The sequence below is a fragment of the Gavialis gangeticus genome, unplaced genomic scaffold, assembly GCF_001723915.1.
Source record: "Gavialis gangeticus isolate Ggan-Ray unplaced genomic scaffold, GavGan_comp1, whole genome shotgun sequence".
Taxonomy (NCBI): Eukaryota; Metazoa; Chordata; order Crocodylia; family Gavialidae; genus Gavialis; species Gavialis gangeticus.
The window spans coordinates 35,558,814-35,577,386 of NW_017729004.1; the positions used below are offsets into that span (position 1 = coordinate 35,558,814).

The following is an 18,573-nucleotide window of genomic DNA, read 5'->3' on the forward strand; positions in this document are numbered from 1 at the left end:
TCTTTTGAGATGGCTGCACTTGATGACATCAGAAAGTTCACAGAATTCTATCATTTTTCAACATCTGCTTCAGCCTTAGAACTACTGTGCAACACTTGGTATTATATAGCTTCATATGTCTGCAGAACATGTGGAAAATATGCAACCAAGGTCTGCAAAGCAAATCATGTCAGAGAATATGGTGCTTAAGCCAGTGTACTGTGCCTAGTGAGATGGAAATCTGCCTCCTCCAAAGTTTGGATGCAGTATTTGGATCTCCCACATGCTAAAGTTCATGTGGATTAGGATCTGGAGCTTGTTTTACAAGAAGGGTCTATTGTGAAATGATTCTCATTAAATATCTAAGTTTCAGCCCCAGGCTTTCAGATTTGGATCTGGGGTTGGATTTCAAAGCCTCTGAAGTTTGGGGTTGTTTGAAGCTGAGATTTTCCTTTAGACCGAACCCTGTATAGCAGGATGGTGGCTCTAATTTTTTCACCCTCCTCATGGTGAAAACTACTTTGTGGTAGTTAAGCATTTTCCAAAGAGTTTAAAGTAAATAACCAGGTGCAGCCAATTCTTAGATATGGATGCAGCCAGCTGGGACACTTACTCTTTAACCCTGGTCTTTCTGTAAAAATTGTAAGGCTCTTAACATGGGTGGATCTAGAATTTTTAAAAGGGGGTTGCAGATGGTGAGGTACATCATCACATATGAAACAACAGTTTTCTCTACAGTTACAAATATATTAGAAGCTTTACTAATATGCTAGGGGCACCAATAGCAAAACTCCTGTTGGCTTCCATTAGAATCAGGACACAATACAAGTACTTAGGATCAGTGGAACTTGCTAGCACAACTAGAACAAAATATTGTATATGACTCTGCAACAACTAGCACAAAATATCTTATATGGCTCACCTGGAGCCAATTTGAGGCATTGCTTTCCTACATGGGGTGGCTGTGGAATCTGCAGTGCTTGCTTCATAGTTGAATTCTTCTAAATAGTAGACCAGATTAACATTTTTCTTTTTAATTACTTGAAAATTGATTCAATGTGCATTGTATTTTTTGTATATTTCAAATGCAAGCGTGTGTAATCGTGATATTGAATTGTGCAGCATTTGGACTTTCATAAATAGTTTATAAAAATATTTGGGGGTCTTACACAGCTCACATTAAGAACATACCATATTTTTGTTACCATTTGTTATACTTGTAAATATGATTTGTTTGTTTTGTGACCAGTCTTGCACACCTTCCTTTTGGGCTTCCCAACTGACTTTCTGTGAAAACTCCAAAGAACCCATCTGCCCAAAATAATTTGCTTCATCCACAGCTTGGCCTATCAGCTACATCTTCAGAGACTCTCACAGCTGAGCTGGGAAAAATCTTTTGAGTGTTATATATGCTAAGTCTAATCTGAAGACAAAAAGCTGAGTTTGAATTTAAAAAAAATTAATACATCTATTTTGTTTTTAAAAAAATCTTTTAGGTCAATTTTATTTTTTTTAATTTCTGGTTTGTAAAGTGGATTTTGTTTGTAAATATGAACCGCCAGAAATGATTCACAGAAAGACAGACATTCCTCTTTCAGGAAAACAGACAGCCCTGATTAGTCATAGCAGAGCCAGGCTGATGCCTTTTTCACAGGTCGCATCCATCCACCCACTCAGACAGTTCTCGCCCCTTGCAATGCATTGTCCAGTCCTCCCTGAAGAAGAAGAAAGCAAAGAGAAGAAATGCAGTTACATTATTACTATATTATTCATATTTAATAATCAAATACTTTTCAGGAGTCTGTCAAAATGAGGAACAGGCAGGAATCTAACAAAGTAAAACCCAGGAGAGGATTCTTGGTTTAGGATGTTTGACATGAACAGAAAATTAAACTGAGTTAAAAGTGTGTGTGTGTGTGTGTGTGTGTGTGTGTGGTGGGGGGTGAGTGCAGGGGAAGGGGGTTAGAGCGGAGTGCAGCACTCATCAACTGATGTGTGATAACTGTTTCATATAAGTTGGAAGTGGGAAACTATTCTGTGATACTTCAGCTAGTTTTATCATTCGGGAGTAAACTGCCCAGTTGTGACTTCACTTACAGGGAGATAGTGTGGACACATGAAATGGTTACCATGGATGGACTGTACACTTTTTAAACTGTATGATTCATTTATCCATCTAGGGCTTGAGGAACTCAGCTGAAACTGTGCACCATTGTCAGAAAGTCTTTTTAACATCAGGCCTAGATTCAGAATCGTAAGGCCAGTTTCTGCTACCCTTACTCATACCAAATATTTACCATTAAGTAGCCCCCCTTAAATGAAAAACCTAAACAGTAATATATTACTCAAGGTAAGGGTGGTAGAATGCGCTTCATTAGAGGCGTAACTGGCAGCATGGCAAAATAATGTACAGTTTCTGTAGTATATTGGTATTACCGTGACCCCTCTTAAATGATTCTGCCTCTCTGGTGACACATGCACAGCAGCACGGCACCACAGGAAATGCAGAAAGATAATGGGTCCAGTTGAAACTGCAGGCACTAGATGAAGACTAGTTTACCTTCAGAGTCAGAGACTTACTGTGTGTCCTTGAGTAACCACCTGCAGAGAGTGATCAGTGCCCAATCTATAAAATGGATGTAATAATACTTCTTTTGCCTGCCTTGCCCAGGGACTCTCTCTGTGGGCATGTCCATACCACTTCCATTCCAGAAGGACTGCCATGAAGCATACCCTTCCTGCTTATCTGAAGGTAAAATGTTGTTCTTCAAACAGGAACTAAGTCAGGATACTAGGGATAACCCCATTATTTTGGTACAAACAGGTGTGGGACTTCTGGTGACCACACAGATATATGTTCCTGACAATTTTCCTCTGTCCCCTTCCCAGAATTCCCCTTACCAGGCATCCATTCCTTTTGGGTCTTTCACAATTCTTTTGGCACAGATGATGTCATCAGTTATGTCACTTGACAACAAATCTGCAAAGAGTGCGAGCGGGTGTTTATTTTGGGAGAGTCAAAGGTAGCATACATGTGAGTCAAGAGCAAAACTCCCTGCCCAGCTGTGTGCCCTATTGGCTGACCTACACAGTGCTCTCCCAGTAGTGCTAAGCAGGGGCTTGGTATCCTTGCTGCAGTATCAGAGCAGAAAGAATCACGAGACTCCAGATCAGCAATAGCCCCTATGTTGTCTGACTCTTGGCAGGTAGAATCCTCCATTCCTCTTGTGCATGTAGAAGAATGATCTACAGTCTAGGTATGGAGAGGTTGGCTGTGGCCTCCACCATTCATGTGTACAAAGCAAGAGATAGGATAAAGGGAATTGGAGAGAGGAGAGAGACTGAGAGAAGGGGAGGAAGTAGCAGGATAGGGATGGGCTGAGAGAGACAAAATATGGAAGAGGGAAAATGAAGTGGTGAGGAGAGAGAGGTCAGGGAGGAGCAGGGAATGTGAGGCTAGTCTGAATGGGCAGAGATCACTACAGGAAAGAGCCGTTGAAGGCCTCTGAGCATAGGGAAGAGTAGGTATGGGGACAGTGTATACAGTAAGAGAGACTGTGTGCCTGGATCTTGAGGGGGAGGAGCTGCTGACTTGATGGGGATTACACCTGCACTCACTCTACCTGTCAGTCCATACAGAGAGAAGAGTCAGAAGGAGCACTGATGGGGGGCTGAGAAAGTCTAGGGCTCTTGCCTATCCAGAGAGGCCAGGACGAGAATCCTTTCAGTATGCACAAGAACTGGGAGTATATACAGCCATATCCTGCCTCAGGTCGCCTGACCCTGCTACTTTCCAGGGGAGGCAGTTTCTGGTGTAGTAGCTGGAACAAGCAAGTGTGTGGGTAGGAGGGGAAATGGCTGAGAGAGTCAAGTTACAGCTACTCCTCGCTTAACGTCATAGTTATGTTCTTGAAAAATGCAACTTTAAATGAAACAATATTAAGCAAATCCAGTTACGTCCCAGCAGTTACCTGCTAGCAGGTAGTGGCCAAACATTGTTATAACCGAACATTGCACGACTTTAAACGAGTTTTTAAATGAGTATGTGCTCTAATAGATCAGCAACGTAATAACGTTAGCTGGGACGATATTAAGTGAGGAGTACCTGTAATTGTAATATAATTAAACTTTCCATGTAATTGAGGTATTAATACTGTTCCTCCAGATTTGCTGGGAGGCTGAATTAATCCAAATCTGTGAAATTCTTTAACACTGTTGGGTGAAAGGCACAATGATTTTACTTCATGATATGGCTTGCATATCCCTATATCTCATACTATGCTTAAATTTTGTTCTGGCTCTAAACTTTCCATCCCCATACCATCCCATGCAGTGTGGCTTCTCAGGAAAACACTTTCTAGGGGCTGTTCTGGGAGTTTCCCCATCTTAAAAGAGCATCTACATGATACAGCCCAAGGCTATTGTCCTCCCCTTCACCACAAGGCAACTGAAGAGAAGGATGTGTTTTCCCACTCATACCCTTGACCCTAAACCCTCCCAGTTAAGGGCTTCCTACCCCACACCCAGAGTGGCACCATGTGGAGATTTATACAGCACCAGTGCAAGGCATGTAGCAGAGGTTCTCAGTGGGGCTTCGGTGATTGTTGCACCACACGCGGCTGTTGATCTGGAAGATGCCGTAGTCGGTGCTGCCATCTGCATTGTCATCCTCTGCTGCTGTGTTGAATCCACTCTCAAAGAACGCCATGCAGATCCCTGGCACAAGGTCAGAACATGATCAGTGTCCACATCAGGGGCTGTCTCTAAAGACAGGGGGCAACGTGCAGGAATGTTTGAGGACAAAAGCCAGGAAAAAGATGAGGAAAGACATAGAGATGGGAGATGGTCTGTCAATAGGGGGAATATGAAAAATGGCAAAGGGAAAGGAGTGTCGAATGGATTTGGGGGGAGGAAGTTTGGGCATGGGGACATAAAATCAGAGAGAAGGTAAAGAAGTGTGGGATGGGAGAGCACTGAAACTCACAGTTGGCAAGGCTGTACCCCTCATACCCATCCATTCCAGCTTCTTGTAGCTTGTAGGCTAGTTCACATCGGCTAAACACTTTGGCTTCGTTGGCCACGATTAGGCAGCCAAACAGGAGCAGAAGTGCAAGAGCCTTCATCTCTGCAGAATATATCGTTGAGAAGCAATGATAAGGATTAAGTACCAGAAAGGAAAGTGCACACAGGCAATCATCTCACCCCATCACAGGTACTGACTGGAAGGATTGGCTCTGAGATAAACCAGGACAGAACTTTCCCACCACAGCTGTTGTGAGCTCCTTCTCCCACTGCTATAATTTGGCCCTCAGAGGTGTCCCTGCATGTGCAGTGTATGTGCGGGCACATACATGCATCAAATGTTGGACAATCTAGAAGTCTAACAGGTTTTATTAGTGTAGACGTAGAAAACACAGAGGCTTAAGGCTTTGGAACATCACAGCCAGTTTTCTCATGGTGAAGGGTCAGATGTCTCCTGGGAACTGGAAGCCTGACTGACAAGTATGATCCACCTGGGAAAGGCTTATGCCTGTTAGAGGCTCAGGCATTTGAGGCTGCTTGTTGCGGTATTCAGTTAGTTGCTGAGCAGGAGCCTGGGACACTGGCGTTGGCTGCTTTAATGGAAACGCTACCCAAACCGACCAACCCTTAGGTACATATTTCACATCAGCCTTATAATGCAATGATCACCACTTTCAGTAGGTCATCCTAGAAGGCAAAGGCAAGTTATCTGAGAAGAACTTCAGCCCTGTGCTTTCAGAGAAAAACAGCAGTAACTTTGCTCTACCAGGGCTCGCTCACTCTCTCTCTCCCCCCTTCATACCTGTTCCCACTCCTAGCAAGCCTGTTGTTTCCCTTTTTATACAATGGGATTTTGACCTTTCCTACAGAGCTGCAGGGAAACTTGAGCAACCAGCTGTTTTTTTTCCCTGGTGCTTGGCTTGGAGAGTATGGCTAAATACAGACAGTCAAAAGGCCCAACGTGGAATTGATCCAATCTGCACAGGTTTTTATAAGCTGCATAGATTGGACTGTTAAGAAATAGAGCTCATGTTCACTCTCCCATTGCCCAAGGTAGGCAGCTGCCTGCAGTGGCTAAAGCTAGAAGGCAGGAGAGGCTCGTACACGCCTCCCATCTCTCCCCCTTCACAATTCCCCTGCGCCTCAGCCATGGGGGTGGGGTGGGGGAATGGACCTTCCTGCCCAGTTCCAGTCTACATGTGGGGGGGGGAGGGTTGTTGCGGGAGGGGAAGGGCAGCCCAGCCCTCGTGCAGCCCAGCTCTGGCAGGCAGAAAATCTGTCCATCCCCACCCCCACCAATGGCTGAGAGGTGGGGGGCAGGGACATTTGATGCTTTATGGAGCTGGGCTGCATGGGAGGAAAGCCCCCAGCCTCAGGGGGCTTCCCTCCCCTGTGCAGACCCCAGCTTGGGGTGGGGGGCTCCCCCCTTGCTCACCCCCATGCTGCTACTGGCTGGTCTGGGGTGCAGAGGCTTTGCTGCCTGGGGGAAGGCCACCCAGCTGAGCTGGACCAGAGGACATCAGGCAGAGGCAAGCCTGCCCTGATAGCAAGGGTTAGCAGTGGGCTACAGTGTATCCTGGGATGCTAGAGGACTGCGACCTAACTTGTTTCAGAAAGGGATCTGGAACAGAAGTTTGATAGACCAGTCTAACCTAAAGTGATTCAATTTGAGACTACATCTGTCCTGGTCTATCTTAAATTGGATTTCACCATTTTGAAACCAGTCCATGTGCACTGAACTTCTGTTCTGTTTCAGGTTTAAAACAGTTTCTGACTGCTTATACCAGCTTATGTGTGATTTCTTCCACACAGGCTAGGGACAGGAGGGAGGGAAGTGGGAAGAAATCTTATGAAATTGGAGAGCAAATTGATATGGGTTAAGAAAAAGCCTTTGCACTAAAAGTGTTAGAGTACTCTTGTGTTTCTTTGGTGTCCCTCATTTCTATTCTTCAAGTTATGATTTTCCTCAAACTCATGTGACTGAATATACTTTTCTGCTGTTTTTTTGTTGTTGTCCAGATACCTTGTTTCCTCTTGTTCTAGCTTGAGATATTCTATGAGAATTTCTTAGGGGCTCCCTGGGAATTTGTCAGGTTACCAAATTCCTGTATTTTCTACCTTAGTCTTAACACTGGATGTGTAAAACCCATCAATGCACGGTTGTTAAAAATGACTTGACTTTCTTCATTTCATTGTGGTATTTTGGTGTTGAGGGAGACAGTTTTGGATACTAAAAGACATTCCTTTTCTTCTCCCTTATGCTCATTTTCTTAGGACCTGCCACCATGAAAATGGGGGGGAAAAAACAACCTAGCAATACTGGGACTATTGTATTGCATTTAATAGTTACTGGACTTACATGAACAGGGCCTGGTTTTTTTTTTGTTTATTTGTTTGTTTTTTTAAGCTCCCTTGTTTCATCTGCTTGGCACTGCTCTATCAGCACAAAGCAAGTAGAAATATGGCATTATCAATCAGTTAAGGAATATACTGTTATACCTGGCCCTATCCAGTCCTGTGTATAGAGGACATGTTGGAGAGAGAGGAAGGAACAGCTATGCTAGCCCAGGGGAAGCAGAGGGGTGTAAAGCTGTTGAGCAGCATTGCAGAAGGAGGTGTTCAGCAGGACTTGGCTGCAGCTAAGCATTTGGTTATGGCACCTGTCTTTGGTGACCAACCACCAGTGAGGGAAATACCTGTTTGCACTGGGTAACCCGACAGCAGCGGTTTCCAAACTCTGACAGATTGCGCACCACCAGTTTAAAACGATACAACCTTAAGTACCACCAGCAAATTTTTGTCATATAAAGTAATGATAATAAATCTGTTAACTGCGTACCACTGACAGGTTGCTGGTGTCCCACTGGTGGTACGCGTACCACAGATTGGGAGCTGCTGCCCTACAGTACTAAAAGAGGAAGGCACCGGCCTCTGCAAGACTGCACTTGAGCTTCTACTAAGAGCTAAACACTTAACTAGTTCGTGTTATGTTTCAGGATGTTGGTGGAAAGCGCCCAACCAAAAGGGTAGAAGCAGGCAGGGTACTTAGCTGTTACACATGGCAGCAGCAAAAGCGAAACACACCCCATGCCTTGGAGGGAAGCATCAGAGAGATTGAAGAATTAAAGGATCGCAGCGATACCTATCAGTCCTTCGCTCGCAACGTCTGACCACGGCTCCCTTCACAGTGGTCTGGCCTGAAAGCTCCCAACTGACATTGGCTGCCTCCGTGTCTAACTGCTCCTGTTCTAGAATCTTCTCCTGCCAAAGCGCACCGCCCCTCTCGATTCAAACAATGCAACGCGGCCGTGTTGTGTGCATTTTTTCTCAGCTGTCTGCATTACAAAATATGTTGCAGAATTAAGCAATGCAAAACACTACGTTGCTTGTAGCAGAGCTGGGATAGTTCTTCAAACCACCCTCTGCATTTTGGGGGTGGGGTGTAACCCTTTTGGGGTCATTTTCACATAAAGTGAAAAATACTCCTGTACATAAGCCTATTGGCCAACATTTGCTAAAATGCAGAATTTTAAGATACCATTGCAGAATATTTGCAAAGAAGTAATTTTGAATTCTTAATTTACAGCTGGCCATTGTTACTCACTGCTGCAGTTAGGCCATAAAACGATACCACGTAGCCAAGGCTTAAGTAAAGCCTGCATCAAAAGCATCTCCTGCTTGAAGCAAGCACGATGAAGGGGTGGTAAGCAAGATGCAGGCCAAGAGTTATCAAATAAATTATTCAGTGAATAACTTCAAACAACAATTTCTCTGTTGTGGAAGGTCGTGTCTGCTTCCACTCAGGAGTGTTGTTGTCAAGGGAGGTATGCCTGCTCCAAGCAAGGTACAGCCCTGCAAAATGTAAAGTAACTAGTCTGTGTGCACCCAGTGCATGCTCCATCTCACCTTTCAGCCCCTAGTCTCTTGGTGCATTTGGAGTGGGAGCGGAAGCAAGTGGGAAGGGCAGGCTTGCCCTTTAAGGCAACTGGGAAGGGCATGCTTCATGGCGGTACTTCTGGGATGGAGGTGGCCCACAGAGAGAGAGTCCCTTGGCAAGGCAGACAGAAGAAGTATTATTATACCCATTTTACAGATTAGGTGCTGATCTTCTCTGGAGGTACTTACCTGAGGACACACAGCAAGTTTCTGACTTTGAAGCCAAACTAGTCTCAGTCTAGAGCCTTCTTAAACATAAGATTACGGACAGTTCTCGGGGGTGCTGCGATGCAGTCATATCTACCTTCCACAATGTAGGCTATATGCTGTGGCTCCAGCTCTCCACAGCCCTGATACCCACGTCCCCTGTGGAGTCTGAGGCATGGCTGGAGCCCCAGGCTGGTGGGAGATACATGGGAGGCTAAGCAGTGAGCAAATGAGGAAAGGCAGATCTGCCTCCTGCCGCCACTGTCCCCAGCTGACCAGAAGCAGGGGAAGCTTCAAGCTACTCATGTCCCACTGCAGCCCAGGGCTGCAGAGGTGACTGAATGGGGTGCTGAGTTTGGTGGCAGTGGCTGCAGGCAGGTCCCTGTTTCCTTCCTCTCTACCACGTTTCCCAGGGGCTCCAACTATAGGGAGCAGCTTTTCAAGATATCAGGCTGGACTGGGATGGAGATGGGGGCAGCAGTAGGCCTCCTTTTCCAGCACCTGCTCCTGGCCAGCAGGTGATACCCAGGGGGACTGGGCAGGGAGAAGGAGTGCCTAGAAGAATGGGTGAAGTACTCATTCACTATTGCTGCTGTCCCCAGCCAAGGCTGGCACCCCCTGATGCTGCTTACAGAAGCCCTTGGGCTCCTCCCACCCCTGGGTCAGCCGGGGCCAAGAGGCACACCCTAGCCACACCCTGCTGGAAAGACCCAGGGGGAATGGAAGGGAAGGGGAGGTGCCTACACTGGAAGAGAGCAGGTGCTGAGAGCTGGAGGTTTGGGGAGGGAGTCTTACCTGCTTCAGGAATTCATAAACATCCCTAGCAGCTGCTGCCACATGGGGTCTACCTGCTGAGGGCATGAGCTTTAGCCACCCTGTGGTGCTGGCCGCATCTCCCACAGCCCTCTTTTCAAACTCCTAGATCCATGCTTAAGACCATTGATTAGGGACATAGTCTAGTGCTCACCTCCTCACCTTTGCCTAGGCACAAAGAGAAGCACACTTCTCTCCTTGTATCCTCTGACAGGAGCTCAGAACCACTCTTGCTCCCCTTTCTGATATTGCAGCTTAGCTGGACCTGAGGAGCTGGTTCTTGGTGCACAGCTGGTTCAGTTGCTGATTTTGATGAGTTTGGTATTGTTTTATCACCTCACTGTACATGTATTGTTAGCATGGAGCATAAAATATGAAGTAATGGGAGTGAAGAGGTGGGGATCCTTCCTTTCAGAAGTATTTTTGTAATGCCAAGCAAAGTTGATGAGCTTTATTTTAAAACTTCTAACTGAGCCCAGGGAAATGATAAAATTCACTCAGTTTCTTAGATTAAAATGATTTTTACTAAGTTCTGAAAGGTTCAAAACATTTAAAGACTTCTCCTTTGGATTAAATATTAATGACAATGCCAGGGTAATAATGGAATTAATTCTGCCTGGTTGTTTTCACTCGCAAGTTCCTAATTGTATGGGAAGTATTTCTGATGGGTTTTGGTTTCAGTAGGAGATAGAGTACCAGAGAGCCAGTACAGTATCTGTGACTCCACAAGATTTACAACTTAATTCCCTGCTTGGAAACAAAGAAACAAATAGCTGCATGTCATGCACTGAACTGAAACATTATGGATCATATTAGTACTCTAGCTTCTAAGGACTTCTCAGTGGTGGGAAAAGAATGCTATTAACTTTCTTTTATGACTACCAGCAGGCTAATGAGGAGAGAACAATCTTTTCCATTTATAAAGTCTGGGGGCCCTAAAATCTGAATATCAGCCCAGGAGCTTTGTCAGAAGAAGTAACTGCTTCCTTTCCCTCGTAAAACTCCTATCTCTATTAATCTGTGTTTATTTTCCTTCGGCTTTTCAATTTGCTTAATGGACTTCAGTCGAAGTCTCTCCTAGCAGTCAGAGGAAAGTAAACTCTGATAAATCCTTAGGGACTTAATAGTCTCAGTTAAGCACTTCTTTAGATTATTTTGTCTGACTTTCATCTTTGCTGCTTCAGAGATGATGGCTGCAGATCACTCCCATCCTAACCCCATGACTTAAGAGCCTGGGAATGAACTGACAAATGATGGTCCTTTTTTCCCCTCCCTTTCTCCCTCTGCTTATATGGAAATAAGACAAGAGCAGAGTTGCTAAAATTCAACCACTGGAGATGGTGTGCTCTCCTGGTACAACCTGATTTCACAGAAGCACTGGACCTGGTTCAGATATAGCTGATAAATGGGTTGTGCGAAGCTTCGGTCCCTGATTCAATTCGGCGGAGATTCGATCTGATTTGGTGGCCGAATCTTTGAATCTGAATTGAATCACAGGACCCTTTAATTTCACTGACTCGAATCGGATCCCTCTGAATTGATTTGGAAAGATTCAGACATAAAGACAGCTTTAAATGTGTTTCCTTCTGGTTAGCAGGAGCTCATGAGTGCTGCGATGCTGGGTTGCATGGAGTGTCCCACAGAAGCACGGGGGGCTCCCCAGCACGCTCAGCAGCAGATCTGGAAGTGGACTGGAAGCAGTTCCAGTTCATTTCTGGGTCTGCTGGGGAGTGTGCTGGGGGGCCCCCCTGCACCCTCCTAGCTCAATAACTGGTGCCTCCTGGGTCTGTGGGGGGGAATCTGGGGTCGCCCTGCAGCTGGTCGCCAAGCCGGGGAGGGAGGGCAAGGGGGGGGGCCTCTAGTGTGCTCCCCGGTGGACCCAGAAGTGGATCAGAAGTCCTTTCAGTCTACTTCTGGGTTTGCCACTGAGCACGTGGAGGGCCCCCTCTGTACTCCTCTGGGATGCTCCATTCACCCCAGCATTGCAGCATTCACAAGCTGCGCCTGCTACCTCAAGGTATGTAGAAGGAAATTTAAAGCTGTGTCTATGTCCAAATCATTGATTCTATGAATTAGCATCGAATCTTCAGATTTGGATTCGGCCGAATCGAATCAGGGACAGTGATCTGAATCAACTAATCAAATTGCTGTCCCTGATTAGGACTGAATCTGAATCAAATAGGTCCCACTTCACACGCCCCCACTGATAAATGGAAACTTCTTTGCAGTGAGCCAAGGCAGATTTTGTATCAGAGCAGGAGATAATCTAGAATTACTGAGCTTCCTACCACTTATTTTTCTAGCCTGGATTTTTCAGTTGGCAACTAAGGAGGAGAATAAAATTTTCCACCAGAGCTACAGGCTAGGATCACCAGAATGCACTGTGCTGGGTCACCCATTCCTATACTAAGCAGGGGCCATTCACTGTCTGTATTCAAATACCTCCTTGGTTGAAGGTTATTAGTACATTGAAATCACCTGCTTACAATATGGGAGGAAGGGAAACATCTAGAAGCAACTTTATCAGAGCCTGGCTGCCAACTGCAGATTATGGCAGCTTGCCGGGCCACTGGCAGAACGATACATGTATTTTTTCCCTTTTAGACTTCTGGAACTTTGTAAGGACCCTCAGAACATATGCAATTCTGCCCTATGCAGAAGGCCTAAAGTCCCTCTGCAACCTGATATTTTTCAGGACGTCCATATAATGGGGAATAGGCCATGTGCTGCTTCTCAGTTCAGGGAGAATTTTCATGCTCGATCTCTGTTTCCCAAGGGCAGGCTGGTGAAATACACTGGACTGCCCTACAATAGGAGTTCTGTGACATTTCCTTGTTTGCAGTCCTACCAGCATCATCTGTTCATTAACATTTCATGTTATTAGTATATTATTATTTTTCTTTCAATGGGTAGGCTTTGAATGACAGCCAACAGTGGTATTAGTCTCTAAATACCTTTTTGTTAGGAGTCCAAGTTCTTCCTGGTTTTACTGATATATTACTTTCCAGACAGCAGATTTATTTCTGTATAGCATATATTCCTGAAGGTTCTGCTTAGTCAGAAATTGTATTGTATAATTAGATCCCAACTGCCTCTTTCTGACCCTGAACAAAGGTTTACTTTATTGTTCATTCTAGTAATTAATTTTTAAATTTTATTTCCTACGTGTAGCAGGGGGATTATTCATTAGGATACAGTCTGCTCTTTGCTATTTGTAATGATTGGCTTTTTTGGTTTTTTTTTAAATTTTCACTATTATCTGTTTTGTAGGTGGAATTTGCATTGTGGGTGAGGGAATAGAGGTAGAGCAGAAGCATACAGAGAAAGGAATACAAGCTATGACCCCTGGCTTACTACATTTGTGATATAGCCAGACAAAATTCTTTGGGTAAATGTGATATTTTTTATTAGACCAACTAAGTAGTTGGAAAAATTGTTCTTTGCAAGCTTTCAGGCACAAGCACCCTTATTCAGGCATTGGGAGAGTCTGTTGTTGCTTCGTGTTCTCCCAGATGGAACAGTCATCATTGGCAGTCCCTCGGAGTTGAGGATGACGTCTTGATGGGTCCTCAGGTGAGTGAGAAGCCCAATTCTGTATATACACATTCTTTGGCAATGAGGTCATGTTTTTGTGTGGGGGAGTGGGATTCACAGCCCTGGGTTGGTCGTCTTCTCCTTCCTCTGCTGCTGCAGTTCCGCCTCAGTATCAAGTTGTTGGGCCTTGAAGAGGTGCGTGCCTTGGTGGACCAGGTGGTGCAACACCAAAACAGTCAGCAGATTGTTCCTCCCAGTCATTTGTGTTGATGCTTCTGTGCTTGAGGGCAACCTTGAGTGTGTCTTTGTACTGTTTTCTTTGGCTGCCCTTTGAGCGTTAGGTAACAGAGAGCTGGGAAAAGAGAATCTGGCGAGAGAGGCGGTTCTCGGACATCCAGATGCAGTGGCCCATCCATCGGAGTTGATTTCTCAAGAGCAAGGCTTCAGTGCTGGTGGACACAGCTTCATGGAGGATGCTCGCACTGGTCTGGTGGTTGTCTCATTTGATCTCCAGGATTTGATGCAAGCACCGCTAGTGAAAGCTCTCAAGAGTCTTAATGTGGTGTCAGTAGACAGTCCAGGTTTCACTGCAGTAGAGGAGGGTGGTCAGCACGACAGGGTTGTAAACCAGGATCTTTGTTCGAAGGGCTCTATTTTCAAAGACATGTTGTTGCAGCTTGAAGAAGACGACACTGGCACAGCTGACCTGGTGCTGAAATTCTTCATCGATGGTAGCCTGTTGAGAGAAGTGGCTGCCGAGATATGGAAAGTGCTCCACATACTCCAGAGCCTCCCCATCTATGTAGCTAGCACGAGGGATGTTCAGCTGGCCTGGGGAGGGTTGGTGGAGAACCTTTGTCTTGGCGACATTCAAGGACAGGCCAAGTCTCTTATATGAAGCATTGAAGAGATCTAAGGTCACTTGCACATCCTGTGCAGAGTAAGCCATCATGCAGCAATCATCCGCAAACTGAAGGTCATGGATGTCCTTGGTGGAAGAGTTTTGTTTTTGCCCAGAAGCGCTCAAGATTGAAAAGCTTCCCATCCAGTTGATACAGGATACCGACACCAGATGGTAGATCATTTCAGATGAGGTGGATGATGATGGTCAGATAGATGGTGAACAGGGTGGGGGTGATCACATAACCTTGTTTGACCCCGTTCCAGATGCAAAAGGCATTGGTTTCAGATCTTCCACTCAGGACAGTGGTAGTCATATCGTCATGAAGAAGCCTCAGCATGGTGAAAAACTTCAGTGGGCAGCCAAGGCATTGGAGGATGGTCCACAGAACTTCACAATTTAAGGAATCGAGTGCCTTGGTCAGGTCAGTGAAGACAAGGAACAGTTCTTGGTTTCGCTCCCAACATTTTTCTTGGATCTGCCTGGCAACGAAAACCATGTTTGTGGTGCCCCGGGATGGTTGGAAGCCGCACTGGGTTTCCAGAAGGATCTCCTCAGCAATGGGATGAAGTTGGTTCAGGAGGATGGGAGGCAGGATCTTGCAATGGATAGGAGGGAAATCCCCCTGTAGTTCCCACAGTCAGATTTGTCCCTTTTCTTGTAGATGGTCACAATGGTTGCATTCTTGAGATCCCTGGGGATGTCCTCTTCATCCCAAAGGTGGAGGGTAAGCTGGTAGAGTTGTGATGTAAGCTGGAAGCCACCAATATGGTAGACTTCTGTGGGTATACCATCTGGCCCGCAGGCTTTGTTGGTTTTCATCTGTTGGATGGCCCGCTTCAGCTCTCCAATGGTTGGTGGACTGCCAAGGGAATCCACCACAGGGTGTTGCGGGATGGCTTGGAGGATCTCCTCTGATATGGTGGACTCCCAGTTAAGGAAGAGTTTGAAATGCTCCTTCCAACGCAGACGGATGGCATCATTGTCCTTGAGGAGCCAGGAGCCATCCTGTGATCGGAGGGTTTTTTTCCAATGGAGCAGGATCCGTAGGTTGACTTGGTAGCCTGGAAGAAGTTACACATGTCATGCTGGTTGACGTAGCCCTGAATTACGTGTGCCTTCTCCACCTACCAGTTGTTCTTCATGTCATGGATGCATTGCTGGACCACAGCCTTCGGCTGGTGGTACACTGCTGTCTTTCACCGAGTTCATGGATGACTTTGCCAGGTGATGAAGGGTGCACACTTCTACTCAAGGAGATCGTAGATCTGAGCGTCATTGGCATTGAACCAGTCCTAGTTCCATTTTGATGTGAACCCAATAGTCTGGGCGCATGCGTCTTGGACAGCAGACTTGAGTTGCTCCTAGTGTGCCTGAATGGAGATGTCATCAGCAATAGGGACTTGCTCCAGTGCACTGTACAACTGGGCCTGGAACTCCTCCCACTGTCTAGGGTCCTTCAGAGCTGTGACATTCAGCCGTGTCTGGGAGGCTTTCTGGGTCTACCAGTGACTTGGTGCCAGGCGGATGGTCATCACTGAGTGCACAAGTCGGTGGACTGTCCAGCAGTCTTCCGATCCCTTCGTGGCTCTCGTGACAAGCACATCCCTCAGGTGTCTACCTCAGGCTATGCTGTAGTCCAAGAGGTGCCAGTGCTCTGACCTCGGATGTCTCCATATGGTCTTGAGCTGGTCTTTCTGGCAGAAGATGGTGTTCATCATGATCAGGCTGTGTAGGGTGCATTTGGTCAGGAGCAGGATACCATTGGCATTGGCCTTCCCTACGCCATTCTTCCTGATAGTTCCACTCCAGATTTTGTGGTCACGTCCAACCCTGGTGTTGAAGTTGCTCAGGAGAATGACCTTGTTGTCCCTGGGAATGAAGGCAAGGGCACTGTTGAGATTGGAATAGAACCTTTCCTTGACTTCCTCGTTAAAATCCAGAGTTGGATCATATGTGCTGATGACAGTGGCGTGTTGGTTTTGGCTGAGGTACAGGTGAAGCGTCATCAGCCTTTCATTGACACCTGAAGGGAGTTCGGGGAGCACATCGGCGCTCTTGTTCCTGATGGTGAAAACGACTCCATGGATATGGGGGTTGCAGTCTGGTTTCCCTTTCCAGAAGAATGTGTACCCTCTGCTGACCTCCCTCAGTTGTCCCTCCACGGCGAGCCGTATTTCACTGAAAGCAGTGATATCGGTGTTGTGCCTCGCTAGCTCCCAAGCCATGATGGCAATTCTTCTTTCCAGTTGATTGCTCTTTGGGTTGTCGATGAGCGTTCTCACATTCCAGTTTCTGAAGTTTAGCTTTTTCTTATTTTGACCACAGGAATAGTGATTCTGCTGGGTGTGGTTTCCCAGTCAGGAGAGATGGGATAGCCTATTTTTGTCGTACCTTTTCTAGTCCCCTCCCCATCAGAGTAAGTAGAGGGTATCCTAAAAAGAACTGCTCAGTCGCAGCTGCAGCTGCTGAAGGACACCCCTGTCCTGACACAGGTGCCCAATGACCATTGTGCAGCCACTGCCTCTGTGCAGATTCTTGGCTGGGGGCCTCCAGGTATCACAGCCCTGCCACCATCACCAATCCTCCATTGCCACAGGGCTTTTGGACCTGACAGAAGCTTGCGTGTGGCATGTTTAGCGTGGGGACTCTGGTGCGCAGTCAGGCCTACATGGTCTTGGGGGTTGGTGGCCAGGTTAAGTGGCATGGCAAACCAAGATGACTGGGGCCACTTCTCCATTGCAGCCTTCTTCCGCCTTCACAGCCGTTGGGGACACAGCCTTCCTCCGCCTGCTCCACTGTTGAGGACTTCTTGGATCATTTTTTGTCTGGAACCCCCCTCCCCTCCCCTCCCTTGACCTTACCACCACGGGTGGCCTTACCAGGAGCATGAGCTCCAGACGGCATTGTTCTTGGGGTCATTGGAACATGGAAGCCTGTCTACCACGACACGGTGACTATCCTCGTAGAGGCAGAAACAGTATATAGTTGTGATAGGCACTTTCTCTCTCCCTCTTATAAAAAGAGGAGTTTAACAACCTTTGGAGCAGTGGGATATTGGCCACTGTGGTCCCCCTGCTTTATTTGTGGCAGACTAGGTTGTTATGTCTTGTGGTTGTATCACTGTTTCATAGTTCCATAGTAGCTAGGGTCAGGAGGGACCTGAACAGATCATCTAGCCTGACTCCCTGCCATAGGCAGGAATGAATGCTGGGTTCACAAGACCCCAGACAGGTGATCATCTTTTTGAATTTACCCAAGGTAGGGACGAGGACCACTTCCCTAGGAAGTTGGTTCCAAATTCTGGCCACCCTAACCATAAAATATTGCCTCCTGATTTCTAACCAGCTTATTACCATTGTTCCTTGTCACCCCAGGTGGTGCTGGGGAGAATAGGGCTCTTCCTATTTGCTGATGATCTCCCTTGATGGGTTTGTAGGGAGCCACCAGGTCCCCCCTCAGCCTCCTCTTGCCAAGGCTGAACACGTTCAGGTCCCTCAGTCTCTCCTCATAGGGCCTGTCCTGCTGCCCTCTCACCAAACAGGTGGCCCTCCTCTGAACCCTCTCCAGGCTGGCCACATCCCTTTTAAAGTTCAGTGCCCAGTACTGGACGCAGTACTCCAACTGTGGCCTGACCAATGTCGCATAGAGGGGGAGTATCTTTGGATGCATAACAAGGTATGACTGGCCTGGCTGGCTGCAGTCTGGCATTGGCGGCTCATGTTCATCTTGGAGTTGATAATGAACTGCCTGTATGTACGCTGTGGATTCCTTCTCCCAAGGTGCAGCACCCTGCATTTATCTATGTTGAATTCCATCCTATTCTCATCTGCCCACTTTTGTAGTCTGTCTAAATCTAGTTGCAGCCTGTGTCTCCCTTCAAGTGTGCTGACCTCGCCCCACATCTTAGCGTTATCAGCAAATCTGGACAATGTGCTTTCAACCTCCTTGTCCAAGTCGCTGATGAAGATGTTAAACAGTGCGGGCCCGAGGACTGAGCCCTGGGGGTGCCCACTGCTCACATCTCACCAGGTTGAGTACGACCCATCTACCACTACGCTCTGGGTGTGCCCCATCAGCCAGTTTTTTACCCATCCAACTGTGTAGGCATCAGTGCCACAGTCGCTTAATTTATTAATGAGAATGGGGTGAGAGACAGTGTCAAAGGCCTTCTTAAAGTC

General features: G+C 46.7%; 1 protein-coding gene and 1 long non-coding RNA gene across 2 annotated transcripts in view; one reads left to right on the forward strand and one right to left on the reverse strand.

Moving 5' to 3' along the window:
- LOC109291288 overlaps nt 1-18,573 on the forward strand; it is a 358,390-nt gene that overhangs the window by 60,551 nt on the left and 279,266 nt on the right. The gene's annotated exons all lie outside the window — the stretch shown is intronic.
- On the reverse strand, nt 1,486-8,302 carry LOC109291287 (sperm acrosome membrane-associated protein 3-like). Its single transcript, XM_019508227.1, has 5 exons — nt 8,144-8,302; nt 4,964-5,104; nt 4,537-4,695; nt 2,881-2,959; nt 1,486-1,694 (listed from the first exon to the last, which is right to left on the reverse strand). Exons 2-5 carry the CDS (start codon nt 5,100-5,102, stop codon nt 1,628-1,630), a joined length of 444 nt encoding a protein of 147 aa, XP_019363772.1. The 5' UTR covers nt 5,103-5,104; nt 8,144-8,302; the 3' UTR covers nt 1,486-1,627.